Consider the following 23,729-nt stretch of genomic DNA (forward strand, 5'->3'; position numbering starts at 1 on the left):
TGTCCCAACGTTTGGGGGGGGGGGGGTCATGTAGGAGAGTAGGGTCTGCAATCCTATGATCACCCAGATTTTTTGCTTTTGTTTCACTGGTTTACGACTTTCTCTGGCTGTGGGCCTGCCAATCAGACCCACAGCCTGGCTGTTCTCTCTCTAAATTACAACATGTACCCTAGGTGCATTTACCAATTGGTACTGGGCCACCTTATCAGACCCTGTAACTCAGGGCATAGGTGTACCCAGGGCTGCCAGGGGCTGCAGCATGTTTTTATGCCACCCCTGGCTGGCCTCCTAAATTTGACACAACTGGCTGCATGACAGCTGGGGCAAAGTCGTGTAATCACCCTTTGCTGTAGGTGTAGTATAACTATACCTAACCCTAAAATGGACACACAGATTCCTATCAGTCACTCCTATGGCAGGCCTTGACAATCCTGAAGGCAGAGTGCTTGGAATCGTGTGAGATGGTGCTCTGGCATGAGCTGAGCCTGTCTGCAGCTTGCGGAACCAAGTCCTAATAGCTGTTCCATGATATCGCATACCATATACTCTTAAGTGCATTATAATCCTCGCGGTTAAATGCTATCTTTGGTATTGCTTTATCAAAACATGTCGAGTAAGGTGTCATACGAATTGGAATACTAACCCCTCGCCAATTCTGGCGACGGGGTTAGCATTCCACCCTTCTAGAGGGACACGACATGTACGTAACTGTGAACCCCGGTTAAAGTTAAACGAAGCCTCAGCTTCACAAAATGGATGCTGCCACCACAGACACGAGTCTGACCCCCTGCAGCTGGGAGTCCTTCCAGCGAGGGGAGCCTGGACAAAGGGTTTCCTGTCAGGGGCGGTGCTAGCACCGTCCCAGACAGGGTTTTGTGTATCCTGGGTAGGCAGGGCTTTACAGGAAGGTGACTGCTGAGTGGCACCCCGGTGCTCACTACGCATAGGCCGGTCAGAACCAGTTCCAGGGGCACACCAGCCCCTGGCCTGGGGAAAGTCCGGCATGGCAGAGGGGTGTAACCACCCCCCTCCTAGTCCCACCCATAGGCAGGACCTAGTCACCGGGTCAGCCCCCTTTTTTAGTATAAAGATAGGAGCGGGCCCCCTGTTCAAATTAGATCATCTTTGGAATCAAGACCCGACTTTCTGCGAAAGACATCAAGATTTCCTTCTTCAAGATTCTCCCTTGTGGCTAAGGAGTAGTCACCCTGCATCCGCAGGCACCATCCTAAGAACACTGCGGTCTGCTGCAAGTCCTTCACGAATCCGACGACCCAGCTCGACGAGACCCGGCTTCCCTGGCACCTCTGACCTCTACTCACCTCTACAGCAAAGCTGAGAACTGTGAGTGCGACGAGACCTCGAGGGACCGACGATCGCCAAGACTGCACGACTTCTTTGCAACAAGCCCACCGTGTGCTCCACTGGTGAGTGCTTTGGGGTCCGAGAAGTCCCAACCCTGAGCAGCTCCAGCACCGAAGATCAGCCCTCCAGCATATCCACGATCTGCGTGGGGCCCTTCTGCTTTTGCGTGCTCACCGCGCTGTGTGGCTACTAGCCGGCTGGCTTGTGGCCTTCTACACGACGCCCGACGACATCACTGCTGCTGGTCTGGTTGCTCCAGACTGGCCCTTGCTTCCTTCTTCAAGAGAGGCACCCCGGACCCTCCTGGTCCACTCCAGACGCCATTTTGAGTCCACCGCGTGGGCTTGAATTTGCCAAGGCTTTGTTGCCCAATCCTGGGTCCAGCGACGCCGACAGCTTCATCCATCGTGGGACAGCTCGCTCCTCCATCCTGGTCGCCGACAACGCCTCCTGGTCCTTGAGATCTGCGAGCACAGCGTCACCCACTCACCTAGTCGAGGTGGCTACCATCCGGTGCCCTCCTGGTGCCCAATGACTACTGGCTAGTAGTCTCGAACTTGGTCCCCTCTGCTTTCAGGTGTCATCTTCCTTCGATCCAGGCTTGGATCCATCGAACTTTCTTCACTGGTCGCCTGCCAGCAACTTCTTTCTTCCAGGCTCCTGGTCCGTCTACGAGGATTCCCGACGTCTTTTGAGACCTATGCAGCTGCAGCCCCTGGGCTAGGTAACTTCGGCATTTCGGTGCCCCAGCATAGCCTCACTATCCAAGGGTCAGAATCCACTTTCGTTTTCCTCCTACCAGGTCGGGTTCGCCCGAGAACACTAACTTTGTCATTACTAGCTACCATAGACTTTGTCCCGCATCACGCGTGAGAGTGCACACTCTGCACCCGAGTCCCCTAGGCCTCCTAGAAGTAATCTGAAGATTCTATAGTCAAGTCCTAGCGATTCCTAAGCCTATTAGTACTGTACTTACCTGCTAGTAATTTCGCATTCCACTTTCAGAGTATATGGTTTTCTGTGCCCCTCGGGCATTTGTATATACTGTGCTAACTTAAGTATTTTCGTAAGAGTTTTGTGTTGTGCTTAGTACCCTGTCCTCATAAAGAGTACAGGGCTGTTGTGATTTAAATAAATACACTGTTTATTTTCATAACACTTGTGTGGTGTCCTTTCACTTGGTATTCAAGGGGTATATGTGTGGTAAACAGCTGGCTTAACACGCCCTCTCGAGTCTTTAGCCTTAGACTGCTCGTATCCACGCTACTAGGATAGCTGGTCTATAAGGTTGACTTACAACCAATCATCAATAAGGGTTGCTGGACTGATACATAGTGTTCACTAGAATAGTGACCACTGCATATCAGGACACTTTCTCACAGTGTTGCAACCCTTTGTGGTAGGAATTTGTGGTTATCCTCAGATTCTGAAACTTTCAGTCGAGGGAAATGCATGATTTAGGCAAGTTTGACATTACAGGCCATTCATTTATTTAATGATTCTTTTTATTAAATAACATAGATCAGCAAATTAGCATATGATAAGTTGACATTTTACACATAAGAGTAAAAGACAATCAGACACAATGTTTTTTTTTCTTAATTTTTGAAAACCTTTATTGTGCGAATAGTCATACAAATACGGTCCTCCAACCAATCAGGCCGGCCACGACACATTATGAACGCACATGAGTCAACATTGAAGTTCCCCAGCAGTCACCCAGTGGTATACAGGCAAGCAATCAAACATTAATAAGCCGAATGTAACCGCTAGAAGCAGGATTAAATAAGGTTAATTTTATAATATAATAGGAAGTATAGCAGGAGCAGTTGCAACTATCGAAATCTGAATTCCCATGGTCGGCTGTATGTAAAGCATCAATACAAAGGGGCATTGATAAATGGAAGTAATAGCAGCAATTGACAGGAATCAACTTGTAGTCGCCCCATTTCAGATCAGTTCCCACCACGGCCCGCCATACACCCATCACCACCTAAATGCGTGCTGGCACAGACCAGAAGAATCAGAGCAGCAGCGTAATAGTCATCCACTATACTAACCCAAATAAAAAGAAAAAGAGGGGAGGGGTAGAGAAGAGAATGTCAGAAAGAGGGAAAGAAAGAACTGCACTCGCCCCACGGCAAATAAAGCACGCAGAACTGGAGGACCCGCTATCGGGACAAATCATGTAAGACATGCCATATGTGCAGTCAATATCGTGGAAGCGGGAAAGCGACCCCTTCACTACCAGCTAACACTCCATGGAAGAGGCGCGCAGACACAGCGTCCCGATAAAGGGATACAAAAGAGCCATAGAACTAAAGAGAAAAACGAACAGCAGAAAGACCCCGTCCCTCCCACACCACCCTGCACCCGTGCAGAAGGCTACGGCCTACCCCCCCAGCAGTGTGCCTGTCGCCCTAAATAGAACCCGAAATATAGAAGAATCAGAAAGTAAGAAAAAGAACACAACAGACCAAAAGAAAAGGAAAAGGGAAAGGGGAAAGGGATCCAGTGGGAGAGGAGATCTGCAATCGAACATTCAGCTCCTACCCCCCCGCCTTAACACAACTGAAACCCACATCAAAGCGAGAAAGACACAACCTCAAATATCAGGAACGTGAAAAGGAGTCGGCCATATTGTCACAGTTGCGGATAGTCCTCATCTACGTACATTAACCAGTACTCCGCCGAAGCAATTCTGTCTCACCCCTGTCCTTTCCTGATCATAGCTTCCGTGCGTAACAAAGTGGTAGGTAGCAAGCAGTTCGGCATAGAATGCACACAGGATCGAAACAAGGCAGGCCAAGGGTGCAGTCCAGAGGACTCCAGTCTCAAACAGCAAAGCAAGCAGTGGCTGCGGCAGACCAGACTGTCAAGTAGCAACATCAGGAGCAGCAAACAGACTGGGTTCGGCCCCGCCGTCCAAATAAAAGAAGGTGACCCCTGCAAGGCAGCCGCGGGACCTCACCAAAGCAGTTCGAATCAAACATCCACCGAGCTCCCCAGCCAGACTGGCATGGACGTGCCCCGACGTGGGGCCCTCGCTCATGTTCGCCACAGTCGAAGCTTCCTGGAGATTCGGGGCCGCTGACATACAGTCTCGTAGGTGCACTGCGGCATCACTCTTCGCAGCAGCCGAGGGGGGCAAAGCAGCACACACCATCAGTCGAGCCGCATGCATGGGGGACGAGTCAACAGGCACGGCGGCAGAACCGCTATCTCGCGTAACCGCGTCGAAGGCCATGGCCGCACGTAAAGAACATAGGGCGGCAAAGACATCACCGATCGTGGGCTCACGCCCACAGGCCTCAGCCATTGTGTGGTTCGACAAACTAGGTTCACCGCCCCAAGCAGGTCCAGGACCCGGGGCGTCGGCGGCCATCTTGTCAGTGCAGCAGGGACTCTCCGCTCCTTAACTTCTGGACCGGGCTTTCGAATAAGGCCCACCAGAGTCTCCTCGAGCCCCAGTAATGGCAATCTTGGTGCAGAAAGATGGGCCACCAAAAAACAGCGGTCGCCGGCGCCACCGTCTCACGGGCGCCGCCCGCCGAATCCGGGCGAAGGTCTTCAAGATGGCCGGACAAGGCAACAAAGGGGGGGACAAGTCTCCTGTACGGTCTACCCCCGTCCGAGGCGGGCCGCGCCCCGCCACAGATCCCCCGGGCCACCAGACCGGGCCCGGTCAGTCGCCACCGGAACGACCGCACAACGGCCTCTTCAGCCGACCCCTCTCCTCCACCAGGGGCCGGCGTCAACACTCCACTCCGGCCGACCGTCGCAGGCGAGTCCCCGGGCTGCACGCCGCGGAGGCTCCGGAACAAGCAAGGGCACAGCTCCAGATCCGCGGCACCCAGGAGCCCCCGGGAGGGACGGTAAGTGCTAGCAATGTTTCACCTTCCCATATTTAGCCGATTGTGATTTCTCGGGGCAGGATGAGGTACAGGATATGCGTTTCAGGCAGGAAGAGTGACGGAGCCGAGCTACAGTGCGGCCATCACGGTCGCGAGCTTGGCTCCTCCCAATCAGACACAATGTTAATTACGGTATGGGTTAAGCTGAGTTGCAACATCACAATGAAAATTTCAGTCAAGGCGATGACATGTCAGCAATAGGAAATTCTCGTGGCGGAGTGCAAATCTCCCCTCGGTAGGAATTCCAAGCCCCCCAAACCAGCTACCATTTCTTCAGGCAACCCCTGGCGAGGTAAACCGTCTTTTCACGAATTATGCACCAGTCCATGTGCTTTTTCCAGTCCGTTACTGTTGGTGAGTTTGTGGCTCCCCATAATTGGGCTATATTCCGTTTTACTACCATGAGGCCAAGAGTGACCCAAACCTTACCCATTCTGCTCAGATCCGTGGGCTCCCATATGTTTAGGAGGCATCTCTTCGCCTCTAGTCGGATATCCATTTCGAGCACTTCACTGAGCACAATGTGTATCCTTCTCCAGTATGATTGAATGTGCGCACACCATTTCAGGCCATTCTGTATAAGAAAAGAAGCAGGGTCCACACCATCCTAGATTCGTCCGAGTCTCTAAGTTTCAGAAATGGCCAGGATCTGTAGGGTTCCCCAGTTACCGGCTAGAGTCCAAATAGCGCTGCCATTCACCAAAGCAAGTGAAATAAAATTTAAATGTATCCCCACTGTGCCAGGACATATGTCAAAGCTGCTCACAAAAGAATCTAGATTTCTTTTGCTTGCATGAGGCTGAGGATGCGTTAGGGCCCAGTGAGGCAGAAAGACTGTTGAAGGCTGTAGGAGTAAGGGATAGACCTGATGCCTTGGCATACTGCCCCCTCCCCATATTTTCTTGTATTAAACAGTGCCTCGTGGATTTTCATGATGGGGGTGAGGGTGTTAAAGGCAGATTGGCATTAAACCCTCCCAATCTGGCCTCAAAGTGGGGCAGAAGAGACTGTGGGGCTCTTGGGGATGGGTGTCAGGTCCAATGCCCCGATCGGCCACCTCCAACTAATGTTCTTTTTTTCCTTTTCAAATTCTAATTCCAGGTGTATACTGAGCCCCCCTTGTGGGAAGATTGGGGATAAATACGACTTGGCCAAATCTGTGTTGGGAGCTCAGCCTGATGCCTGGGCCGGCCACCCCCACACCCCAATCTGTTCCCCACCAAAGAGAGGGGGCAGAATGACTGTTGTGACTGTTCTGGGATGGGGCATGGCCTGAAACTACCTCAACTTTTTTTTTTTATATAATCAGTTTTACCTGGTGTCTAGTGGGATTTTTGTGGTGTAAACCCCATGTCTAGTGGACGATACCTGGTTCCTGCTTGTGGTCCCACTGTTATCCCCAAGCCAAGGAGGATTTCCTTGATACAATGCCCCTTTTCTAGCAGTTCCTTTCACATGTTCTTCAGTGCTCTGGCAGATTTATGCCGCAGAAAATCAATCAAAGTGAAAGCAGACTGCGCCTAACAGTGATGTCTGTGTTTAGTTTATTTGCTGTGATGTCAGAGCGCTGCGCATTACAGTAACCCAAAAAAATCCTTCCGGACTTTGCATCAGACGGATTTTCTTTACCCATGCTGTTGGTGAACCAATCTGAAAGAAACAGGTTAGTATTAGATTCCTTACCTTAGAATATCCCCAGGCGTCAGACTGGATCCGTAAAATTTTGAGTAGCAGTACCCCTGCGGGTCGGTGGGCATCGTCTGCGGCATCGGCACCGGAATGACGTCGTCTGAGTACTTGGATGCCGCCCTCGCACGCTGATGTCAGTTCTTCTTTATTTCCGCGCCAGCAAGCGCAGGTCCGGAGAAAGTGATACCATTTAGTCACTTTTTGACTAAACTTTTTCGATCCTTTTTGGATCCGTTTCGAGTCTACGACTCCATCGGTGCCTGTAGGGATGCCCGGGTTCAAGCCCTGTGCCGACTGATGTCGGTTACTGACCCCATCGCTAGTGCCTACATTGCCTGGGGCCCGACCACGATGACAAATCATGCCCCGACTGTTGGGTCTTGACGTCGAAGGCTAGGCGGGAGCAGTCTGCCCCGTGCCGCTCAAGGTCCTGGTCCGGAAGGAGGTCGAGGGACCGGTCCCTGGGCCAGAGTCATCATAGCTCGGCGATTCGACACCACTCGTCGGGCTCCAAGTCCTCAGGTAGGAGGCACAAGAAGTCGAAGAGGCGACATAGCTCTTCTGACTCCCCCCGACGCTCGCGCGACGCGGCCGGGGGTTTGGGTGACACCGTCCACGCGCCTCCGCCGGAGCCGCAGGCGTCACGGCCTACTGCATACCCGCCGGTCCTTGGGGTGAGCGCGACGCAGGAGGAGATCGATGCCTTCCTCGTGGCCATGAGGTGGCGCTCTCCTCCGTCGTGTTCCGCGGCACCTTCGGGCCAAGCGGCCCCGACTGGGAGCCCAATCGGGCCAGGTGCTTCGGGACCGGCGCCGTCTGGTGCTTCGGCCCCGGCGCCGTCGGCGACTTCGGTCCTGACGCCGCAAGGTTCCGCTGGATCTGGTTCCGGGTCGCCGCTGGTCGACCTTACGACCCCGCCGGCGCGGCACCTAGGGTGTCATCCCCGGCGTCGTCCCCGCACGACGCCGTTCCTGGTCTACCACTCGGTCCGGATCCGGCGTCAGAGCGGCATCGATTGACGCCGCAATCAGGGCCGGCTGAAGCGGAGTACTAAGAGGATCTGGGTCCATCCTTTACACCTGAATTTCAGGACCTGGACAATGAGGGTCACTGGGGGGAGGGGGGTCTGAGGACCCCCTGGCACGTGAGTGCCAGTCATTTCAGGACTGGACACAAGAACTAGGGGACGCCAGGGGCCTGGATACCTCCCCAAACACTGGTTTTGTCTCCCCTCCTACCTTGGCTACGGAGGAGGGGGCTGCTTATAGTGTGGCCTTAGCTCTTGAGCTCCCCGTCGCAACAGTGAGGTCTAACATCCTCACAGAGGTCCTTAAACCGCAGGCAAGCTCCCCAGAGCCTCTACTGCCGTTTAATTAGGCTCTCACTGACGTCCTGTTGGACACTTGGTACAGGCCCACTACAGGTCCCCCTGTAGATAGGAACATCGCTAGGCGCCACCGCCCAAACCCGGGCATCCCTAGTTTCTTGTCCACCCATCCCACTCCCTTGAGCCTGGTTATCCAGGCCTCTACTTCCCAATCCGCATTCCAGACGGCACCACCAGATAGGGAATCCAAGAGGTATGAAAAGTTTGGAAAGAAGATGTTCTCCCTTAGTTTGGGGTTGAGGTCGGTCAACACCGCATGCCTCTTGGGCCGTTACACCCACTCTTTGAGGGATACGGTTGCGGCCGTGCTGCCTGAGTGCCCGGAGGGAGCACGGGCGAAACTCGCTCAAGCCCTCGTGGAGGGAAGAGACGCAGCGCGGTACTCTATACGATGTGGACGGGATACCACGGACTCGCTTGGGAGAGCGATTTCCACGTCTGTGGCGGTTCGCCGCCACGCCTGGCTGAGGTCCGCCAACTTTTCGGCCGATGTCTAAAACACCCTTAGACGCATTAAGCCCAGCCTGTAGTACAGTAATGGGGGGAATACTGAATGATAACCAATGTCATTAACACCTTGGCTGCTAGAGATATTTTCCTCCGGTGCTGAATTATTGGAAAGCCCATTGTTCATGACGAGCTCAGCTCGTCATCAGCACAGCTCCACTGTGCCTCATGACGAGCTGAGCTCGTCATGAGCATCGAAGGGGTTAAAGGGCTTAAGTAAGGCCTAAAATAATATGTCACTAAATAATTTAAGCAAAAGGAAATGGGTGACTAATTAAAGGAGCATGGAATTTGATACAGTGCCCTTACTTTGCAGCGTAAGGACACGAGATTATTAAAAAATCCCTGTCACAACTAAGACACGCCAGATAAGAAGCCCAGACTGGACTGCAAGATTAAGGCAACAGATCCTCTAATAACATCACTAAGAAAGGTGAGCAAATATGTAAAACAATCAGAAAAGAACGTTTCTCTCTATGGGAGATGAGAACTGACCAGAGCGTATTATTCCCAGATAGGTGACGTTCTAGAAAAAGGTATGGACGCGAGGTTATCATCATAAAAAGATTAAAGAAAAGCAAAATTCAGATTTGGCTTTATCTGAGAAGGGTGAGTAGGACTAATAGTGTTTAAACTGTTATAAGACTGATGAAATAAATAGCATAGCGATTTGTAAATGTGAACGCTTTATATCTGTGATCAAACTGGTTATAGACACAGCGAGTCCCCAGTAACTCACATCATAAGATGAGAGAGCAATAGTGAAGAAATACACCGCTCAAAATTAAGAAAGGTATAGTTAACCCCAATTCTCCCATGAGTAACGGTGATAATGTGTATAAACGCAGTAACCAGCATGACAGTAAAGAGAACTGACAGTGATATAGGGTGTATGCCAATGTATAGTTCATGAATAATGCATGATGTATTACCCCAACCACTAAGAGGAACTGTGATAATGTGTATGAACGCAGCAACGAGCACAATAACAAATTGAACTGACAGAGACAACAGGGTGTATGTCAATATATAGTTCATGACTAATGCATGTTTTAAAAACAAGGCTAAGACAAAAAGAAAAGATACTGTCTGGATAATGTCCATATACGAAATATAAAATAAAAATGTGGGAGAGACAGCAGAATAAAATGCAACTTAAAGAGATTCTGCACTGTATTAGATGTTCTGAGGATTAAAGGAGGCCGAGCCTAAAGTGGAGAGGCTACCACAGAAGGGTGAATGTATGAATTGATATAAGTGGGACTACAAATAGTTTAGATTAAAAAAAGAGATGATTTCGCTCAACAATATATGTATAACATGGTGTCCAAAATGTATCGCAATGATTCTGAAAGAACTTTTTTGTATTTACAGATGTTTATGTTGGTTTTTTAACTGTCCTGAGGAAGGTGGTGCGCACAGCAGAATCCACCGAAACGCGTTGACAATTTCCCATTGTGGTTTTTAAATAATTGTTCATGATATTGTTTTCAATTGGTGCAGAGAATCCTCGTACCTTTTTGTACGGAATTTACAAATGTATATGTGTAAAGTGTATAAAATGTGTCATAGTCAATGAATGAGCTGCTTGACCATATAAAGAAAAAAAGATGGTGCTCATACTGACTAAATATATTAGTTTTTAATAATTTCAATAAATTGAATATAAAACGGACATTTGATGTTGTACAGTTGAACATCTCTCATGTTTTGTGGTTCTACTTATACCCGCGTATGGAGTAAATGCTGATGGATGCTAAGGGTTTAGTTTGAGACAACAGGAGAGTCTGAGATAATAGAAACTACAGAAATATTCCAAGGTTTTAATTTTCAAAACACTTATGGACATGCTGTTGGATGGCAGCCACCTCTTTGGTGGCAAGGCAGATCATGCGCTGGAACGCTTCAAGGACTCCAGGGCTACGGCCAAGTTCTTGGGCCTGTTTGCCCCGCGTCCGCAATCTTCTGCCCAGCGCTCCTTTCGTGGCAACGGAAGGGGTGCTCCCACACGTCCTGCCAGCCACAGGCCTCAGACTAACATTCAGCGCGGTGGCGGACTTGGTTACCGTTGCGGCAGTAACCGGGGACAACGGCGCGGCCAATCCACATCCACCCCCACAGCATCCGCCTCAAAGCCTTCCTAGTCCGAGCTTTCAGGCCCATTTCACGCCAGTGGGAGGCATGGTTCGCCATCACCTCCTCCACTGGCTCACCATCATATCGGACAGGTGGGTGCTGCAAATCGTCCGAAGGGGCTACTCCCTCCCCTTCGAGGCGACCCCTCCAGCCATGCCACCGCAGTACCGCTGCGTGTCGGGGGATCACTTGCAAATTCTGCAAGTGGAAGTTTTGGCCCTCCTGGCCAAGGGGGCCATCGAGCACATTCCTGCGCCAGAAGTAGGACGTGGTTGTTAATCTCACTACTTTCTGGTTCCCAAGAAGGGCAAAGGGGGCCTACGCCCTATCTTGGACCTAAGGAACGTCAAAGGCTTCCTCCGGAAGGAGAAGTTCAAGATGCTGACTTTGGCTCAGCTCTTAGCTGCCCTGGACCCAGGAGACTGGATGGTAGTGTTGGACTTGCAGGACGCATATTTTCACATCCCCGTCCTGCCAGCCCACCGGCCCTACCTGCGGTTCACAGTAGGCCACAAGCACTTTCACTTTAACCCACTCCCCTTCGGCCTTACCAGCGCCCCACGGGTGTTCACGAAAGTGATGGCTGTGAGAAGTTGGCCTGATATGTGATGTCCACTATTCTAGTAGGAACCCTGTATCAGTCCAAACAACCCTTATGGTGATGGTTGTAAAGTCAACCTTATAGACCAGCTATCCTAGGGGTAGCATGGACAAAGCAGTCTTAGGCTAAACTCAAGAGGGCATGTGAAGCCAGCTGTTTTACCATATGTAACCCCTTTAATACCAAATGAAAGGACCCCACACAGGTTATATATAAAATATATATGTACTTATTTCTAACACAACCCCTCTGAACTCTTTATGAGGTCATTGGCACAAGCACATAACAAGATACTTAATTATCATACAAGCACATAACAAGATACTTAATTATCATACAATAAGTTGCACGATATACAGTAGAGCCCTAGGTGCACTGCAAACCGTACGCTAAAATAGTGGTACAAGAACCACGTCACGGACAAAGGATAGGCCTAGGGCCCAGGGAATCGCTGGGGCTACACTGTACTACCAAAGGATAGGAAGTACGAGGCCCATGGGAGGCGTGTGCAGTGTCTTTACACACATGTGAGTTACCATAGAGTTAGAATGGGAACGAAAGAATTGGAAACTAGTTATTTTAGGTCATTTCCGGATGGACTAGGAGAAAGCTACTGAAAACTGGGACACTAGGATAGTTAATACCCGCAAGAGCACCGGAGTACTTGCGTGACCTCACCCACAGGAAGTGGGTGCATAGGTGTCAAAGTGTGTCTGGTTTCGTCGCTGAATCCTCTGGAACCTTGGAGAAAGATTCTGCAGGTGACCAGGAGAGAAGTGTCCGGTTGGATTCAAGGGCAGATCAAGGATGAAGAGTACCTGAAAGCAGAGGGGACTGAGTCTGGGTCACTCGCCAGTGACCAGGAAGGAACCAGGCGATGTCGCGAAGCAATCAGGTGATGTCGTGAAGCTTGTCTCTGCAGCCACGTGGACCAGGAGGTGTTGACGATGACCAGGAACTGGGCACGGGCTGTCCCACGAAGGATCTCGCTGTAGGCGGCGTCGGCTTCTGGATTGGAGTCAACAAGCCTTGGCTAAGGTAACCCACGCAGGAATCGAAGATGGCTTCTGGATCAGACCAGCAAGGTCTGATGGGCTTCTCCTTTTCAGGGAAGCAAGGGCCAGCCTGGAGCAACCAGGCCAGCGGTGGAAATTCGAAGGTTCGTCGTCACAGAGGTCACTAGCCAACGGGCAAGTGACCGGACAGACGCGTCGAGCAGGAAAATGCAAAAGGGCCCCAAGCAGCACTTGTGGAGTGTGGAGGGCTGGTCTTTGGTGAAGATGATGCTCGGGGCTGGGGCTTCTTAGTCCCTTATGCACAATTTCGAGGGTGCCTCAGAAGTTGCACAGAAAGCAAATCGCTGGCTTTCCAAGATGTCCTGTCCCACGTCTCTCGTCGCCTCCACGGGTCTCCGCTTTGCTGTGGCTGTGGATCGGGCTGAAGGAAGTCTGGAAGTCCGGGTCTTGTCAGGCTCTGTGTTTGGACTCCGGTGGGAGCGACGACAAAGCAAACCGTTGATCGCTTGACTGTGCCTGCTTGTGCAGGGTGGTCACTCCTTGACCACAAGGGAGATTCTTCAGTCTTCTATCTTCAAGTAGAACATCGAAGGTCCAGAGTTTCGTTCAAGTTTCATTTGGGATAAATCTAAAGTCTCTAGACTCAGCTCTTACCTATATACTAATCTAAGGGGCTGGATTACCTGCTAGGTCCCTCCTATGGGTGGGACCAGGGAAGGGGGTGGTTACACCCCTTTCCCTTTGTCCAGTTTCGCGCCAGAGCTGGGGCTGGAGTGCCCCAGCAACTAGTTTGAACCGGGCTATGCATGGGACACCTTGTGTGCCCATGGCAGTGTCTCATTTCATTCAGCCCTCCCTGCCCCAATACACTATGGCCTGTCTGGGGTGGTGCTAGCACCTCCCAAGCCAGGAAACCTATTGTCCAAGGCTCCCTCGCTGGAAGGACCCCCAGCAGCAGGAGGTCAGACTTGTGTCCATTTTGTGATGCTGAGGCTCTGGTTAACTTTAACCGGGTTTAGTGGGAACAAAATGTCTTCTCCCTCTAGACGGGTGGAATGCTACCCCCGTCGCCAGAACTGGTGAGTGGGTAGTATTCCAAAGCATATGACATCTTACACGACATGTTTTGATAAAGCCAAACCAAAGTTAGCATTCAACCGCGAGGATTATAATGTACTTAAGAGTATATGGTATGGCTATATCATAGAACAGCTATAAGGACTGGTTCCTAAAGCTGCAGACAGGCTCAGCTCATGCTAGAGCCTCATCTCACATAAAACCAAACACTCTGCCTCCAGGATTGTTAAGGCCTGCCATAGGAGTGACTTATAGGTATATATGTGTCTATACGTAAAGGTAGGTATAGGGGTGATTACACGACCTTGCCCCAGCTGAGTGATCAGCCAGTTGTGTCAATGTGAGTGGCCAGCCAGGGGTGGCATAATACATGCTGCAACCCCTGGTAGGCCTTGGATGCACCTATGCCCTGGGTACCTATAGTACACTGTACAGGGGCTCATAAGGGGACCCAATGTCCAATTGGTAATGTACCTAAAGTACATTGGATTGAATTTAGAGAGAGCACAGCTGGGCTATGGGTCTGATTAGCAGGCCCACAGCCACATTAGGTCGAAAACCAGTGAAGCAAAAAACCAAAAATGTGGTAACTATAGGAAAGCAGACCCTACTTTTCTACAATGGCGGTGGTCGCAGCTCATCTGCGCAGATTAGGGGTTTCAGTCTTCCCCTATCTCGACGACTGGTTGTTGAAGTCTGGCTCGCCCCAGACCGTCGACAGCCACCTCCAGACTACGGCCGACCTCCTGCACATGCTCGGGTTCTCCATCAATGTGCGGAAGTCACACCTGTGTCCCTCTCAGAAGCTCCTCTTCATCGGAACGGTTCTAGACTCCGCGCAGTTTCAGGTTTATCCTCCCGAACAGCTGGTTCGAGATATTCAAGCTCTGATTCCGAACTTTCAGCCGTTATCCCGAGTCTCTTGTCAGGTTGGCGATGCGGCTTCTGGGGCTGATGGCCTCCTGCATCCTTCTGGTGCATCATGCCCGGTGGCGGATGCGGGCTCTGCAGTGGGACCTGAAGTTTCAGTGGGCCCAGCATCAGGGCAACTTGTCCCACCAGGTCTTGATCTCGGAGGGCACTGCAAGGCAGTTGCAGTTGTGGATTACGGACCGCGATTGGGTCAGCGGCAGATCCCTCTCCCTACCCCGACCCAAGCACATAGTTGTGACAGACGCGTCCCTCCAGGGCTGGGGGGGCCACATGGGAGAGGCGGAGATCAGAGGCCTCTCGTCGCCGGCGGAGTTCCGGGGGAGTCTAATGCAGGGGTCCACGGACAACACCACCGCTATGTGGTACTGCAACAAACAGGGGGAGGGGGGGGTCGTGGAACCTATGCCAGGAGGCTCTGCGCCTCTGGCAGTGGCTGGAACATCAGGGCATGAGCCTGGTGGTTCAACACTTGGCAGGTTCCCTGAACGCCAGGGCGGACGAACTCAGCCGTCGGTGCATGATGGATCACAAATGGCGTCTGAACTCCGACGTGGCGCAAGGCCTCTTTCAGCAGTGGGGAGAGCCTTGGTTAAATCTATTCGCCACAGAAGAGAACGCGTAATGTCATCAGTTCTGCGCGTTGGAATTTCCGAGGCGGCACTCGCTCAGAGTTGCGGTCTGTTGTACGCCTTTCCACCTATACCGCTTCTGCCCAGAGTGCTGAAGAAGATCAGACGCGACCGGGCCCAAGTCATCCTTGTGGCTCCGGACTGGGCACAAAGAAACTGGTATCCCGAGCTCCTCAGCATATATGTTGAGCCCCGATTTGTCTGCCTCTTCAGGAGGGCCTTCTGTCGCAGCAGCAGGGGACGGTCCCCCACCCGAACCTGTCCAGTCTCCACTTACAGGCGTGGAGATTGAGCGGCGGTAGTTGAGGCCATTTGACTTGCCTCCTGTAGTCTGTAATGTGATTCCTGCAGCCAGGCGTCCCTCCACAAAATCGGTATACGTCTGCAGATGGAACAAATTTGTGGCATGGTGCACAGCAAAGGCTGTGTATCCCCTTTCTGCCCCTCTTTCAGAGGTTCTCCTCTTTCTTCTTTCTCTTGCCCAGCAGGGCTCTGCTCTGGGCACTCTGGAGGGCTATCTCTATGCCATTTCCACCTTCTTAAGGCTCCCTGATCAGCCCTCTTTGTTCAAGTCCCCAGTTGTAAATAGGTTTTTGAAGGGCATCACTCATATGTTCCCTCCTGTTCCTTTCGTGATGCCTCAGTGGGACTTGAACCTTGTTCTGACTTATCTGATGTGGGCTCCCTTCGAGCCACTTCATAACTGTCCTCTTCGTCTCCTTACTCTTAAGACTGCATTCCTGGTTGCCATCACCTCTGCCAGGAGAGTGAGTGAGCTCCAGGCTCTTTCTTCTCAACCTCCTTTCCTTTCTGTCCATCCGGACGAAGTTATGTTGCGGACGCGACCCTCTTTCCTGTCCAATGTAGTCACAGCCTTCCACATCGGGCAGTCAATCACTTTGCCCACCTTCTTTCCGCTTCCCTCGGAAGAGGAAGAGAGGCTCCACCGTCTGGACCCAAAACTTGCGCTCTCATTCTATCTGGATCGCACTTGCCAGTTCCGGGTGGAAGGCCAACTCTTTGTTAGTTACGTAGGCCCTAAGAAGCGACGGGCCATGCACAAACGGACCATTTCTCCATGGGTCGTCTTGTGCATCAAGGCTTGTTACTCTTTGGCTCGAAAGGAGCCTCCTGTGGGGCTACGTGCCCAATCCACTCGGGTCACGGTGGCTACTACTGCCCTGGGTCGGGGAGTCCCCTTGCAGGACATCTGTCAGGCAGCAACGTGGTCCTCGCTGCACACGTTCGCAAGACACTATTACCTTGACAGCCAAGTCCGGAGAGATGGCTTTTTCGGCCGTTCTGTTCGCCGGGATTTCCTGGTGTGATCATTGGTTCGCAGACCCACCACCGGGGTTGGTATTCCTGGGGTATCTATTCTAAGGTAAGGAATCTAATACTAACCTGTTTCTTTCAGATGCACAAGTTACTTACCTTCGGTAACGATATGTCTGTAAGAAACAGTAGTTAGTATTAGATTCCTTACCGCCCCACCCATCCTCCCAGTTCTGCGAACCGATATCTAGGGTTAAGGTCATCCCCTTTCAGGGCCCTAGTTTTCATGGCACCAGTGTTGGTTTTTATCAAGGCTCTGCGTTTCTGGCGCGGAAAAGCTGTGTATAAGAACTGACGTCAGCGCGCGAGGGCGGCGTCAAAGTATTCCGACAACTTCATTCCGGTGCTGACGACGGACGCGGAGCCGCAGACGATGCCCACCGACGCGCAGGGGTACTGCTACGCAAAATTTTCCAGGTCCAGTCTCACGCCTGTAGATATTCTAAGGTAAGAAATCTAATACTAACTACTGTTTCTTACATATAGATTGTTACCGAAGGTAAGTAACTTGTGCTTCACATCAGATGCACTACATAGGTAGCGCAGCTGACCTCAACAGTTTATCACCAGCTCTGAGGTTCAGCCAAAAATCCAACACTAATGGTTTTTGACTATGACTTATGAATAGTAGTATTTTGGAGCTTTGTAGCTTGTGTGGTGCAACATCATAGAATAAACTAGTAGTTACCTTTGTTGTCTACTGCCCCATTCCTTTAAATGCATGAAGTGTCCCACTCGACTTACGGACAGTGGTGTATTTCAATAGAAGTTTAAAACAAAGTTAACGTGTCATTCTGCCCTGCTCCCCCTCCTACTGCACGTCTCACCCTCCCAATGTCCCTCTGAGCTCACCTGTCTGGAGTCCCTTGATGGGTGCTTGGAGAGCTTTGCAAGGGATTGAGTGTTGTTTTGTGATGTTTCAGTTGAGAGCTCTGCTCCTGTCTTCTGGGTCACTCCATATATCCTGAGCTGTCTTTTTGCCATATTTACTCGGTTTTGGGATTAAAGACTCCACAGATCCAGAATCATGTTCTTACTGTCTAAGACAGTTGCTTGGCAAAGATGGCTACTGTGCTTGCCTCTCACCATTATGTACTGATGTCTCACACACTGAAATCTCCTAGCATGGCTTGAGGTTGTGGTCCTACATATTACCTGTTTTGCCATCTCTCTTTAAATTGCTGTTGTGGCCGTAGTTTCATTGGTCAGGTATGCTCCCCACTGTCTTTCCCCATAGAGTTAACCACATTGCATGGAACAACAGTTACAGAGTGAGCACTCTGCCATCAATTAGAAAAAAAAATCATAGCCGAACTTTATTGTAACAGGCTGACCAATCAAATACAACAGTGGTAATGTGGAGTTTTAGGATGTTTATTAGAAAGCATTTGTTAAGGCTTGATAGTGATATTTGAGTTAGAAAGAAGTTTGATAAGTCAGTGTACAGTGGATTTGGCTGCCTGAAGTTGCGTCACTTCTCTTTTTCTTTTTTGACTTTTATTCTCTTTGGGTTGGTGTTACTCACCCTTCAATTACCGTGGACACTCTGGAAACAAAAGAGGTCTTTAGGAGTCTGTATTACCAGGTTGTATCCCACCACTAGTTACCAGTTAAACAAGGATGCAGCATGATTAGACCAGCACCCACCTCATCATTATGGAAAATGGCGGCAGCCACCTTGGGTTCCTCGATATATCGATTCGCAGCCCTTCCACACTTGCCTAAATTGTGGCCATTACCCTGCCCTTGCCAATAACCTTCCCCTGCTTGTCTTACTATTTGTTCAAGTTCACTTTTTATACTTGACTATTTTGAGAACGTGACCAGATGAAGGGTTGGGCAATGAGGCAGTTAATGCTCTTAGACTTCTCTGCAGAAATATTCATTAATCATCATGCAGGTGAGGTCACTTCAGGTTTATGAAAGAATATAGTCTGAAGGCATAGTAGTACCGAAATTACGCTTTTTCTGCGCTTTATCTTATGCTGTGGCCTCCAGTTAACCATAAGGGTAGACATGCTCCTGTTGGGTTCTGCAGCAAATGCATCTGTCGATGGCAGATTTCAGTAGGACCGGTCTGTGTAGCTTTCTCAGGCAGAGTGCTGGAAAGACATTAACACTGGGACATGGGCGGCACTTTGCATTGGTTCAGGAAAACTCCGGACAAAATGTAACATGAAATTTGCCTCAACTACAAGGTTATGTGAAACACGTATTATAGTGCCACAGTGTAGGAAGTTGGCTCTTTATATAGTATACCAAAAATAAATATTCTGTGTAAAGTGTCCAGGTGTCCCTTATAAATGGACATGGGCTTGCTTTCAAGGTGCCCTGTTTGTGGTCATGTGGTCGAGCAGCATTAGGCTTGTCACAGGGGAGTGTTAGGCATTTGTTGCATACACAGAGTCAATAAATGATACAAACACTCAAGGAGATTCACACCAATTTTGATAAATAACACGCATGTTTATATACATTTCCACACCAAGAACTTCGTAATTGGGTAAGTAATTTTAAAGTGATGACTTTTACAGTTTGTAGTAATGTTCACAAAGCGTGCATTTTACGCTATAATGCTTTCCTATGGATAGAAGAACATTTACTGCATATATGTATTTGCAATAGGATTTCAGTGTTCCCTTTAGGTCATGGGGTGTTGGGGGACCATGGTCCCAAGTTCCACCAGCGGTTCGGTTTTACTTCCCCTTGTGTCTGGGTGCAGAGGTGCTGGATGGGTTGGTAGCCTCACGCCATACACTGTAAGCAAAGGGGGGTGGGCACCTAGAAATAGGTCACAAAGGAGGACTTGTGGACAAGACCAGGAGCTCCTATTGGGGGGTTGGGGGTCAGCTCATGAGGGTCCTTGGAGCAAAAGGTAGCAGTCTGTGTTCGTGGACCAGGGCCAGTTAGCTTGGTTGCAGAGTGTTTTGCTCGACTGGCTGTTGTGCACTGTAGGCGGCCACCGTTCTTGGTCTGAACCAGCAAAGGGAGTCAAATCAGGACAGATGGGTCAGTCTCTGTGCTAGCCTCTGTAGAGCGGACATCCCTCATTGCCTGGTCGGTCTTTGATTTGGTGGAGTCCGGTTTAGACTTTAAACAAGTGATGGTCCCCACAAAGAGTCCATTACCAAAGGGAGGCTGGTAGGGGTCCCAATATCTCTATACTTGGTAAGGAAACGGATCTGGCCACTTTGAGTAAGCTTACCTCCTCCTTGGCAGCTACTGCATCGGTGGACCTGGTGGTTCTTGGAACCGGAAGTTGTGGTTGGCGATTGCAGGATGCAGGAGAGTGGCTCCTCCACTCCAAGGAAAATGTTAGCTTTTTTCGAAGTACTAGCAACCCTTTGAGGCTTATTGGAGATGCACAGCTACAGGTCGAGTCAGGTGTTTGCAATAGTCTGGAGCGGGCATGCAGGGTTTGGCACCAAAAGTCCACAGCAGTCTTCAGTTCTCACGTAGATCAGCTCTTCTGTGCCTTTTCTGATTTGGTCAGGTGAATCTAAAGTTCTGGGGTCAGGGGCCCTTTGAATAGTCAGGGGGTCCCCCTAAAAGCTCAATTTAGGCGTGCCCCCTAGATGCTCAATTTAGGGATGTTAGGGGAGTGTAGAGCAGTAGCAAATGGTTTACTTGCCCTTGGGGTCACTGTTCTCCCTATACTTCCACTTCCTGTGCAAAGTGGGTGTAACCCTATCCCAGTGGCAGAATTGACCTAGAGTGGGGCACATCAGGGAGCTAACCTTAGGGGTGTGTCTGACCTGGTTGTGCTCCACGCTTCCTTGCATAACTAATATTTTGGCTTTCCTGGTGCCAAATGGACCTCAGGGCTTTGGGGTGGCTCTCCCAGGTCTGGGGGATGCCGGAGTAGCATATCAAAGGTGGCAGAGGCTTTGAACCCTCTCGCTTTGGTATGCTGCGTTACCAACCGTCCTGCTGGAGGAGGTGTAAACAACTCCTGCCAGAGCAGGCAGTGTTCCTGACCTCTGAGAGCAGGGCTCAGCCAGCATGCTATAGGACTAGAAGGGTTCAGGGGGTACCTCTAAGGTACCCTCTGGCTACATGTAGTAATAAATCCAGCACTGGAATCAGTGTGGGTTTATTAATAAGAGGTGTTAGATACCAAACATCTTTGCTTTCAGTGAAGCCATCATGTCTCGTAATGACCAGTGACCAGTACTTATACTTTTGATGGCTTTCCTGTTCACTTGTACTATCTGGTGTTTGAACTAGACAGTACAGAGGGCATATCTGCACGTTTAGGTATGTCTTCACATGTAATATAATGCACCCTGCCTTAGGGCAACAAGGCCTGCTGTAGGGATGACTTGCATCTATTACATGCAGGGACTTTGGCATGTAATAGATTGCACTGTCTGAGCTGACAACCAGCATCTAGTACCTAAAAAGGGGCAAAAAGTGGAGGGACACCTGCAGCAAAATTCCAGTTTCCCGCACACAAGTATTTTATACACCACTGGCTGTACCAGAAACGAATCCAGGAATAACCAAGCAAAGAATTAAGAGTCCAAGGAGCACTCCCCCACAAATTGCTTCATCTAAATGTTGTACTCCCCCCCCCCCCCCCCCCCCCCCCCTCCCACTAATTGCAAACATAGGGCTCTACAAAACACTGTAGCATAAGTCGTAGTAGAGGAAGGCAGGAATTGGGCTAAGTGTATCTAAATTAATTCAGAATAACGTATTCTCATTTTGCCTTCAACATGATTTTTATGTTTTTTATTTAGGCTAATGGGAGAATTCTTCCTGCTGAAAAGATCAACCTGAGAAATAATTCTTACCCAACCACAGAGGAACTCAATTGGACTAGGGAGGTGACCCGTGAGGCATCCATTTCTTCAGTAAGTTAGTACTACAGTTTACTGGTCCCTGTATCTTCAGATTTGTAGAATGCACTTTCAATCTTTGAATAGAACAAGCCACTTCTGTACAATGTAAATGAAAGCAATTAAAAGCCCAGGTGAAAGCTCGGCTTCTCCGTCACACAGTCACTCTTTCCATCACACCTATGTGTTTCTCTAGATCAGTCCATTTTCTAAATTTGAAGAGATGGGTATGGTTACTATGCAACCTGAATGGATTCTACTCCCATACTTTCACTTCAGAAAAAATGGTGGCGTTTTTATCGCCAGATGATTTTTTTATGCTAACTTCTGGCTTTCTGCTACCTATGTTGCGTATGATCAGATTGATAGGATGATGGCTCTTGGTTCCCATTATCTGAAAATGATCCTTCATATGTTATATTTGCAGTATCTGATAGGCTTTTAGCCGCAGATTCCTTACCTTTGGATACACTCTGGAATCAGATGGATCCGGACGTTTTTCAAGCAGTATCCCTGCGCGCTGGTAGGTGGCATAGTTAGTCTGTGTCAGTGGCATCAACGCCGGAAATGACATGCATGGTACAGATATAGGAGCCTCCTTGGCAAGCTGATATCAGTTCTTTCTCCAGTATTGAATCTTTCATAGATTCACATGCTTGAATCTTCCCTGTTGTCATGGTGAGAGTCTCACTGTATCTAAATAGTAGTATAGGAAGAAGTACATAGAAACAATGCAAAAGGAATAGAACTTTTGTTAACCCATTGTCCTCTTTATAAGGACCAACTTTCAACCAATGAGGCGCTAGCCCTGAGACCATAAGCCCCTGCAGAGCCACCACACCTGAGATTTCTAACTGCACATCATGCGAGAAAGAGTCTCCCTGAGCTCTGCTCAGTTCTTCATCTTTTTAACTATTGACTTTACTATTTCTTGTTCAGAATTCTCTGGAAAGGAAAAAGTATTGTGCTTGGCTTCATCCTTTGAAAATGTCTGAGTGATCTAAGAAAAGATTATTGAGAACTTGCTGGTCTTTTGGGAAAGCAGGAATATTTTCCTGAGGATCCTCATAAAGACTGCCTTCACTTCTTACATCCCAACCATGTCCCAAGGGATTGTAAATACTGCAGAACTTTCTCTGCTAAAACCTTAAAGAACAGAGAGGCAAGATTGCTGTTGTGGTTGCAGAAGAGGAAGTCCAGATCTGAGTCTGGCTCTGATATTGAAGAGAGTTGCTCTAACCCTGAGGGTAAAAGGAAACTTGATCCTTCCTCCTCATCTAAGGCTGATCCCGAAAAGGCAGGGTCAATAACACTCATAAAAAAACAGCAACTTCTAAACCCTCTACAAGTTCTTCTCATACGAAGGCTTCGACTTCTTCCTCAGTGCCCCATACTACTCTGAAACCTTCTTAGGCAAAAGTCTCCTTGTCGACTGACCCTTCGGCAAGAGCAGCAAAGTCTTCCTTGTCGCAGACGACGGCAGTCAGTTCTGCACGGATGGAGTCAACGATGATGCTGATGGCGGCGTCAACGAAGAGGAGTGACAACGAAGACTTAGTCTGCAGCATTGTCGATGGCTGCCTCAACGATATCGTTGACTGCTTCTCGTCGATGACAATTCCGTCAACAGCAGTGTTTGAATCTCCTAGGATGCAGGGATCGTTGACAATAACGATTAAGTGCATTCCACCGTCGATGACCTCTTCAATGGACCAGAAAAAAGACACTCTTGACACCGGAATCAAGGCGAATGCCGTCAGACCAGGCATCTTTGAGTAAGATCGCCCCACTTCTTCCGTCACATCTACTAGAAATGAAAGAATCAGCGGATGATGGTTCGTTTGGGCCTGCCTTTAGCTATTCACAGCTTAAAGTTAAATGCCAGGATACTGACAATGAGGATGCGTACCATGGTGACATGTCTGAATATGTGGAGGCTGATTTCTCTTTTAAAGATCTTCCACCTCCAAGAACTCAATATTATGAATATTTCCAGAACATTTTGATTACGAAGAAGACGATAACCTGCCGTCTTCAAGTGAAGATAACATAGCAGTCACAATGTCACTGGTCACATACCTTGGACACATGTTGGATGTCTACTATCAAGGATTTCCAGAAGCTCATGCTCCTGTCCTTTGCACTCCAAGCCAACAAGAAGGGCGGCAAAGCACACCCCCTCTTGAAGTTTTGGAGCCTCCCCCGGCACAACAGAGAGTCCTAGCTCCTAGAGTAATAGCCTTTAGGGAGGATTGTATTGAAAGTTATTTGGAGGACCAACCAGAGGAAAGAGAGTTGG

The 23,729-nt window shown here is 49.6% G+C and overlaps 1 protein-coding gene across 1 annotated transcript in view; it reads left to right on the forward strand.

The window, feature by feature from the left end:
* PIWIL2 (piwi like RNA-mediated gene silencing 2) overlaps positions 1-23,729 on the forward strand; it is a 2,549,426-nt gene that overhangs the window by 1,463,985 nt on the left and 1,061,712 nt on the right. Inside the window, exon 16 of the mRNA XM_086944806.1 lies at positions 21,332-21,445. Coding sequence (XP_086800932.1) covers positions 21,332-21,445 — 114 coding nt within the window. The remainder of the gene's footprint in view (positions 1-21,331; positions 21,446-23,729) is intronic.

This window comes from Lissotriton vulgaris, chromosome 11 (assembly GCF_964263255.1).
Source record: "Lissotriton vulgaris chromosome 11, aLisVul1.2, whole genome shotgun sequence".
NCBI lineage: Eukaryota > Metazoa > Chordata > Amphibia > Caudata > Salamandridae > Lissotriton > Lissotriton vulgaris.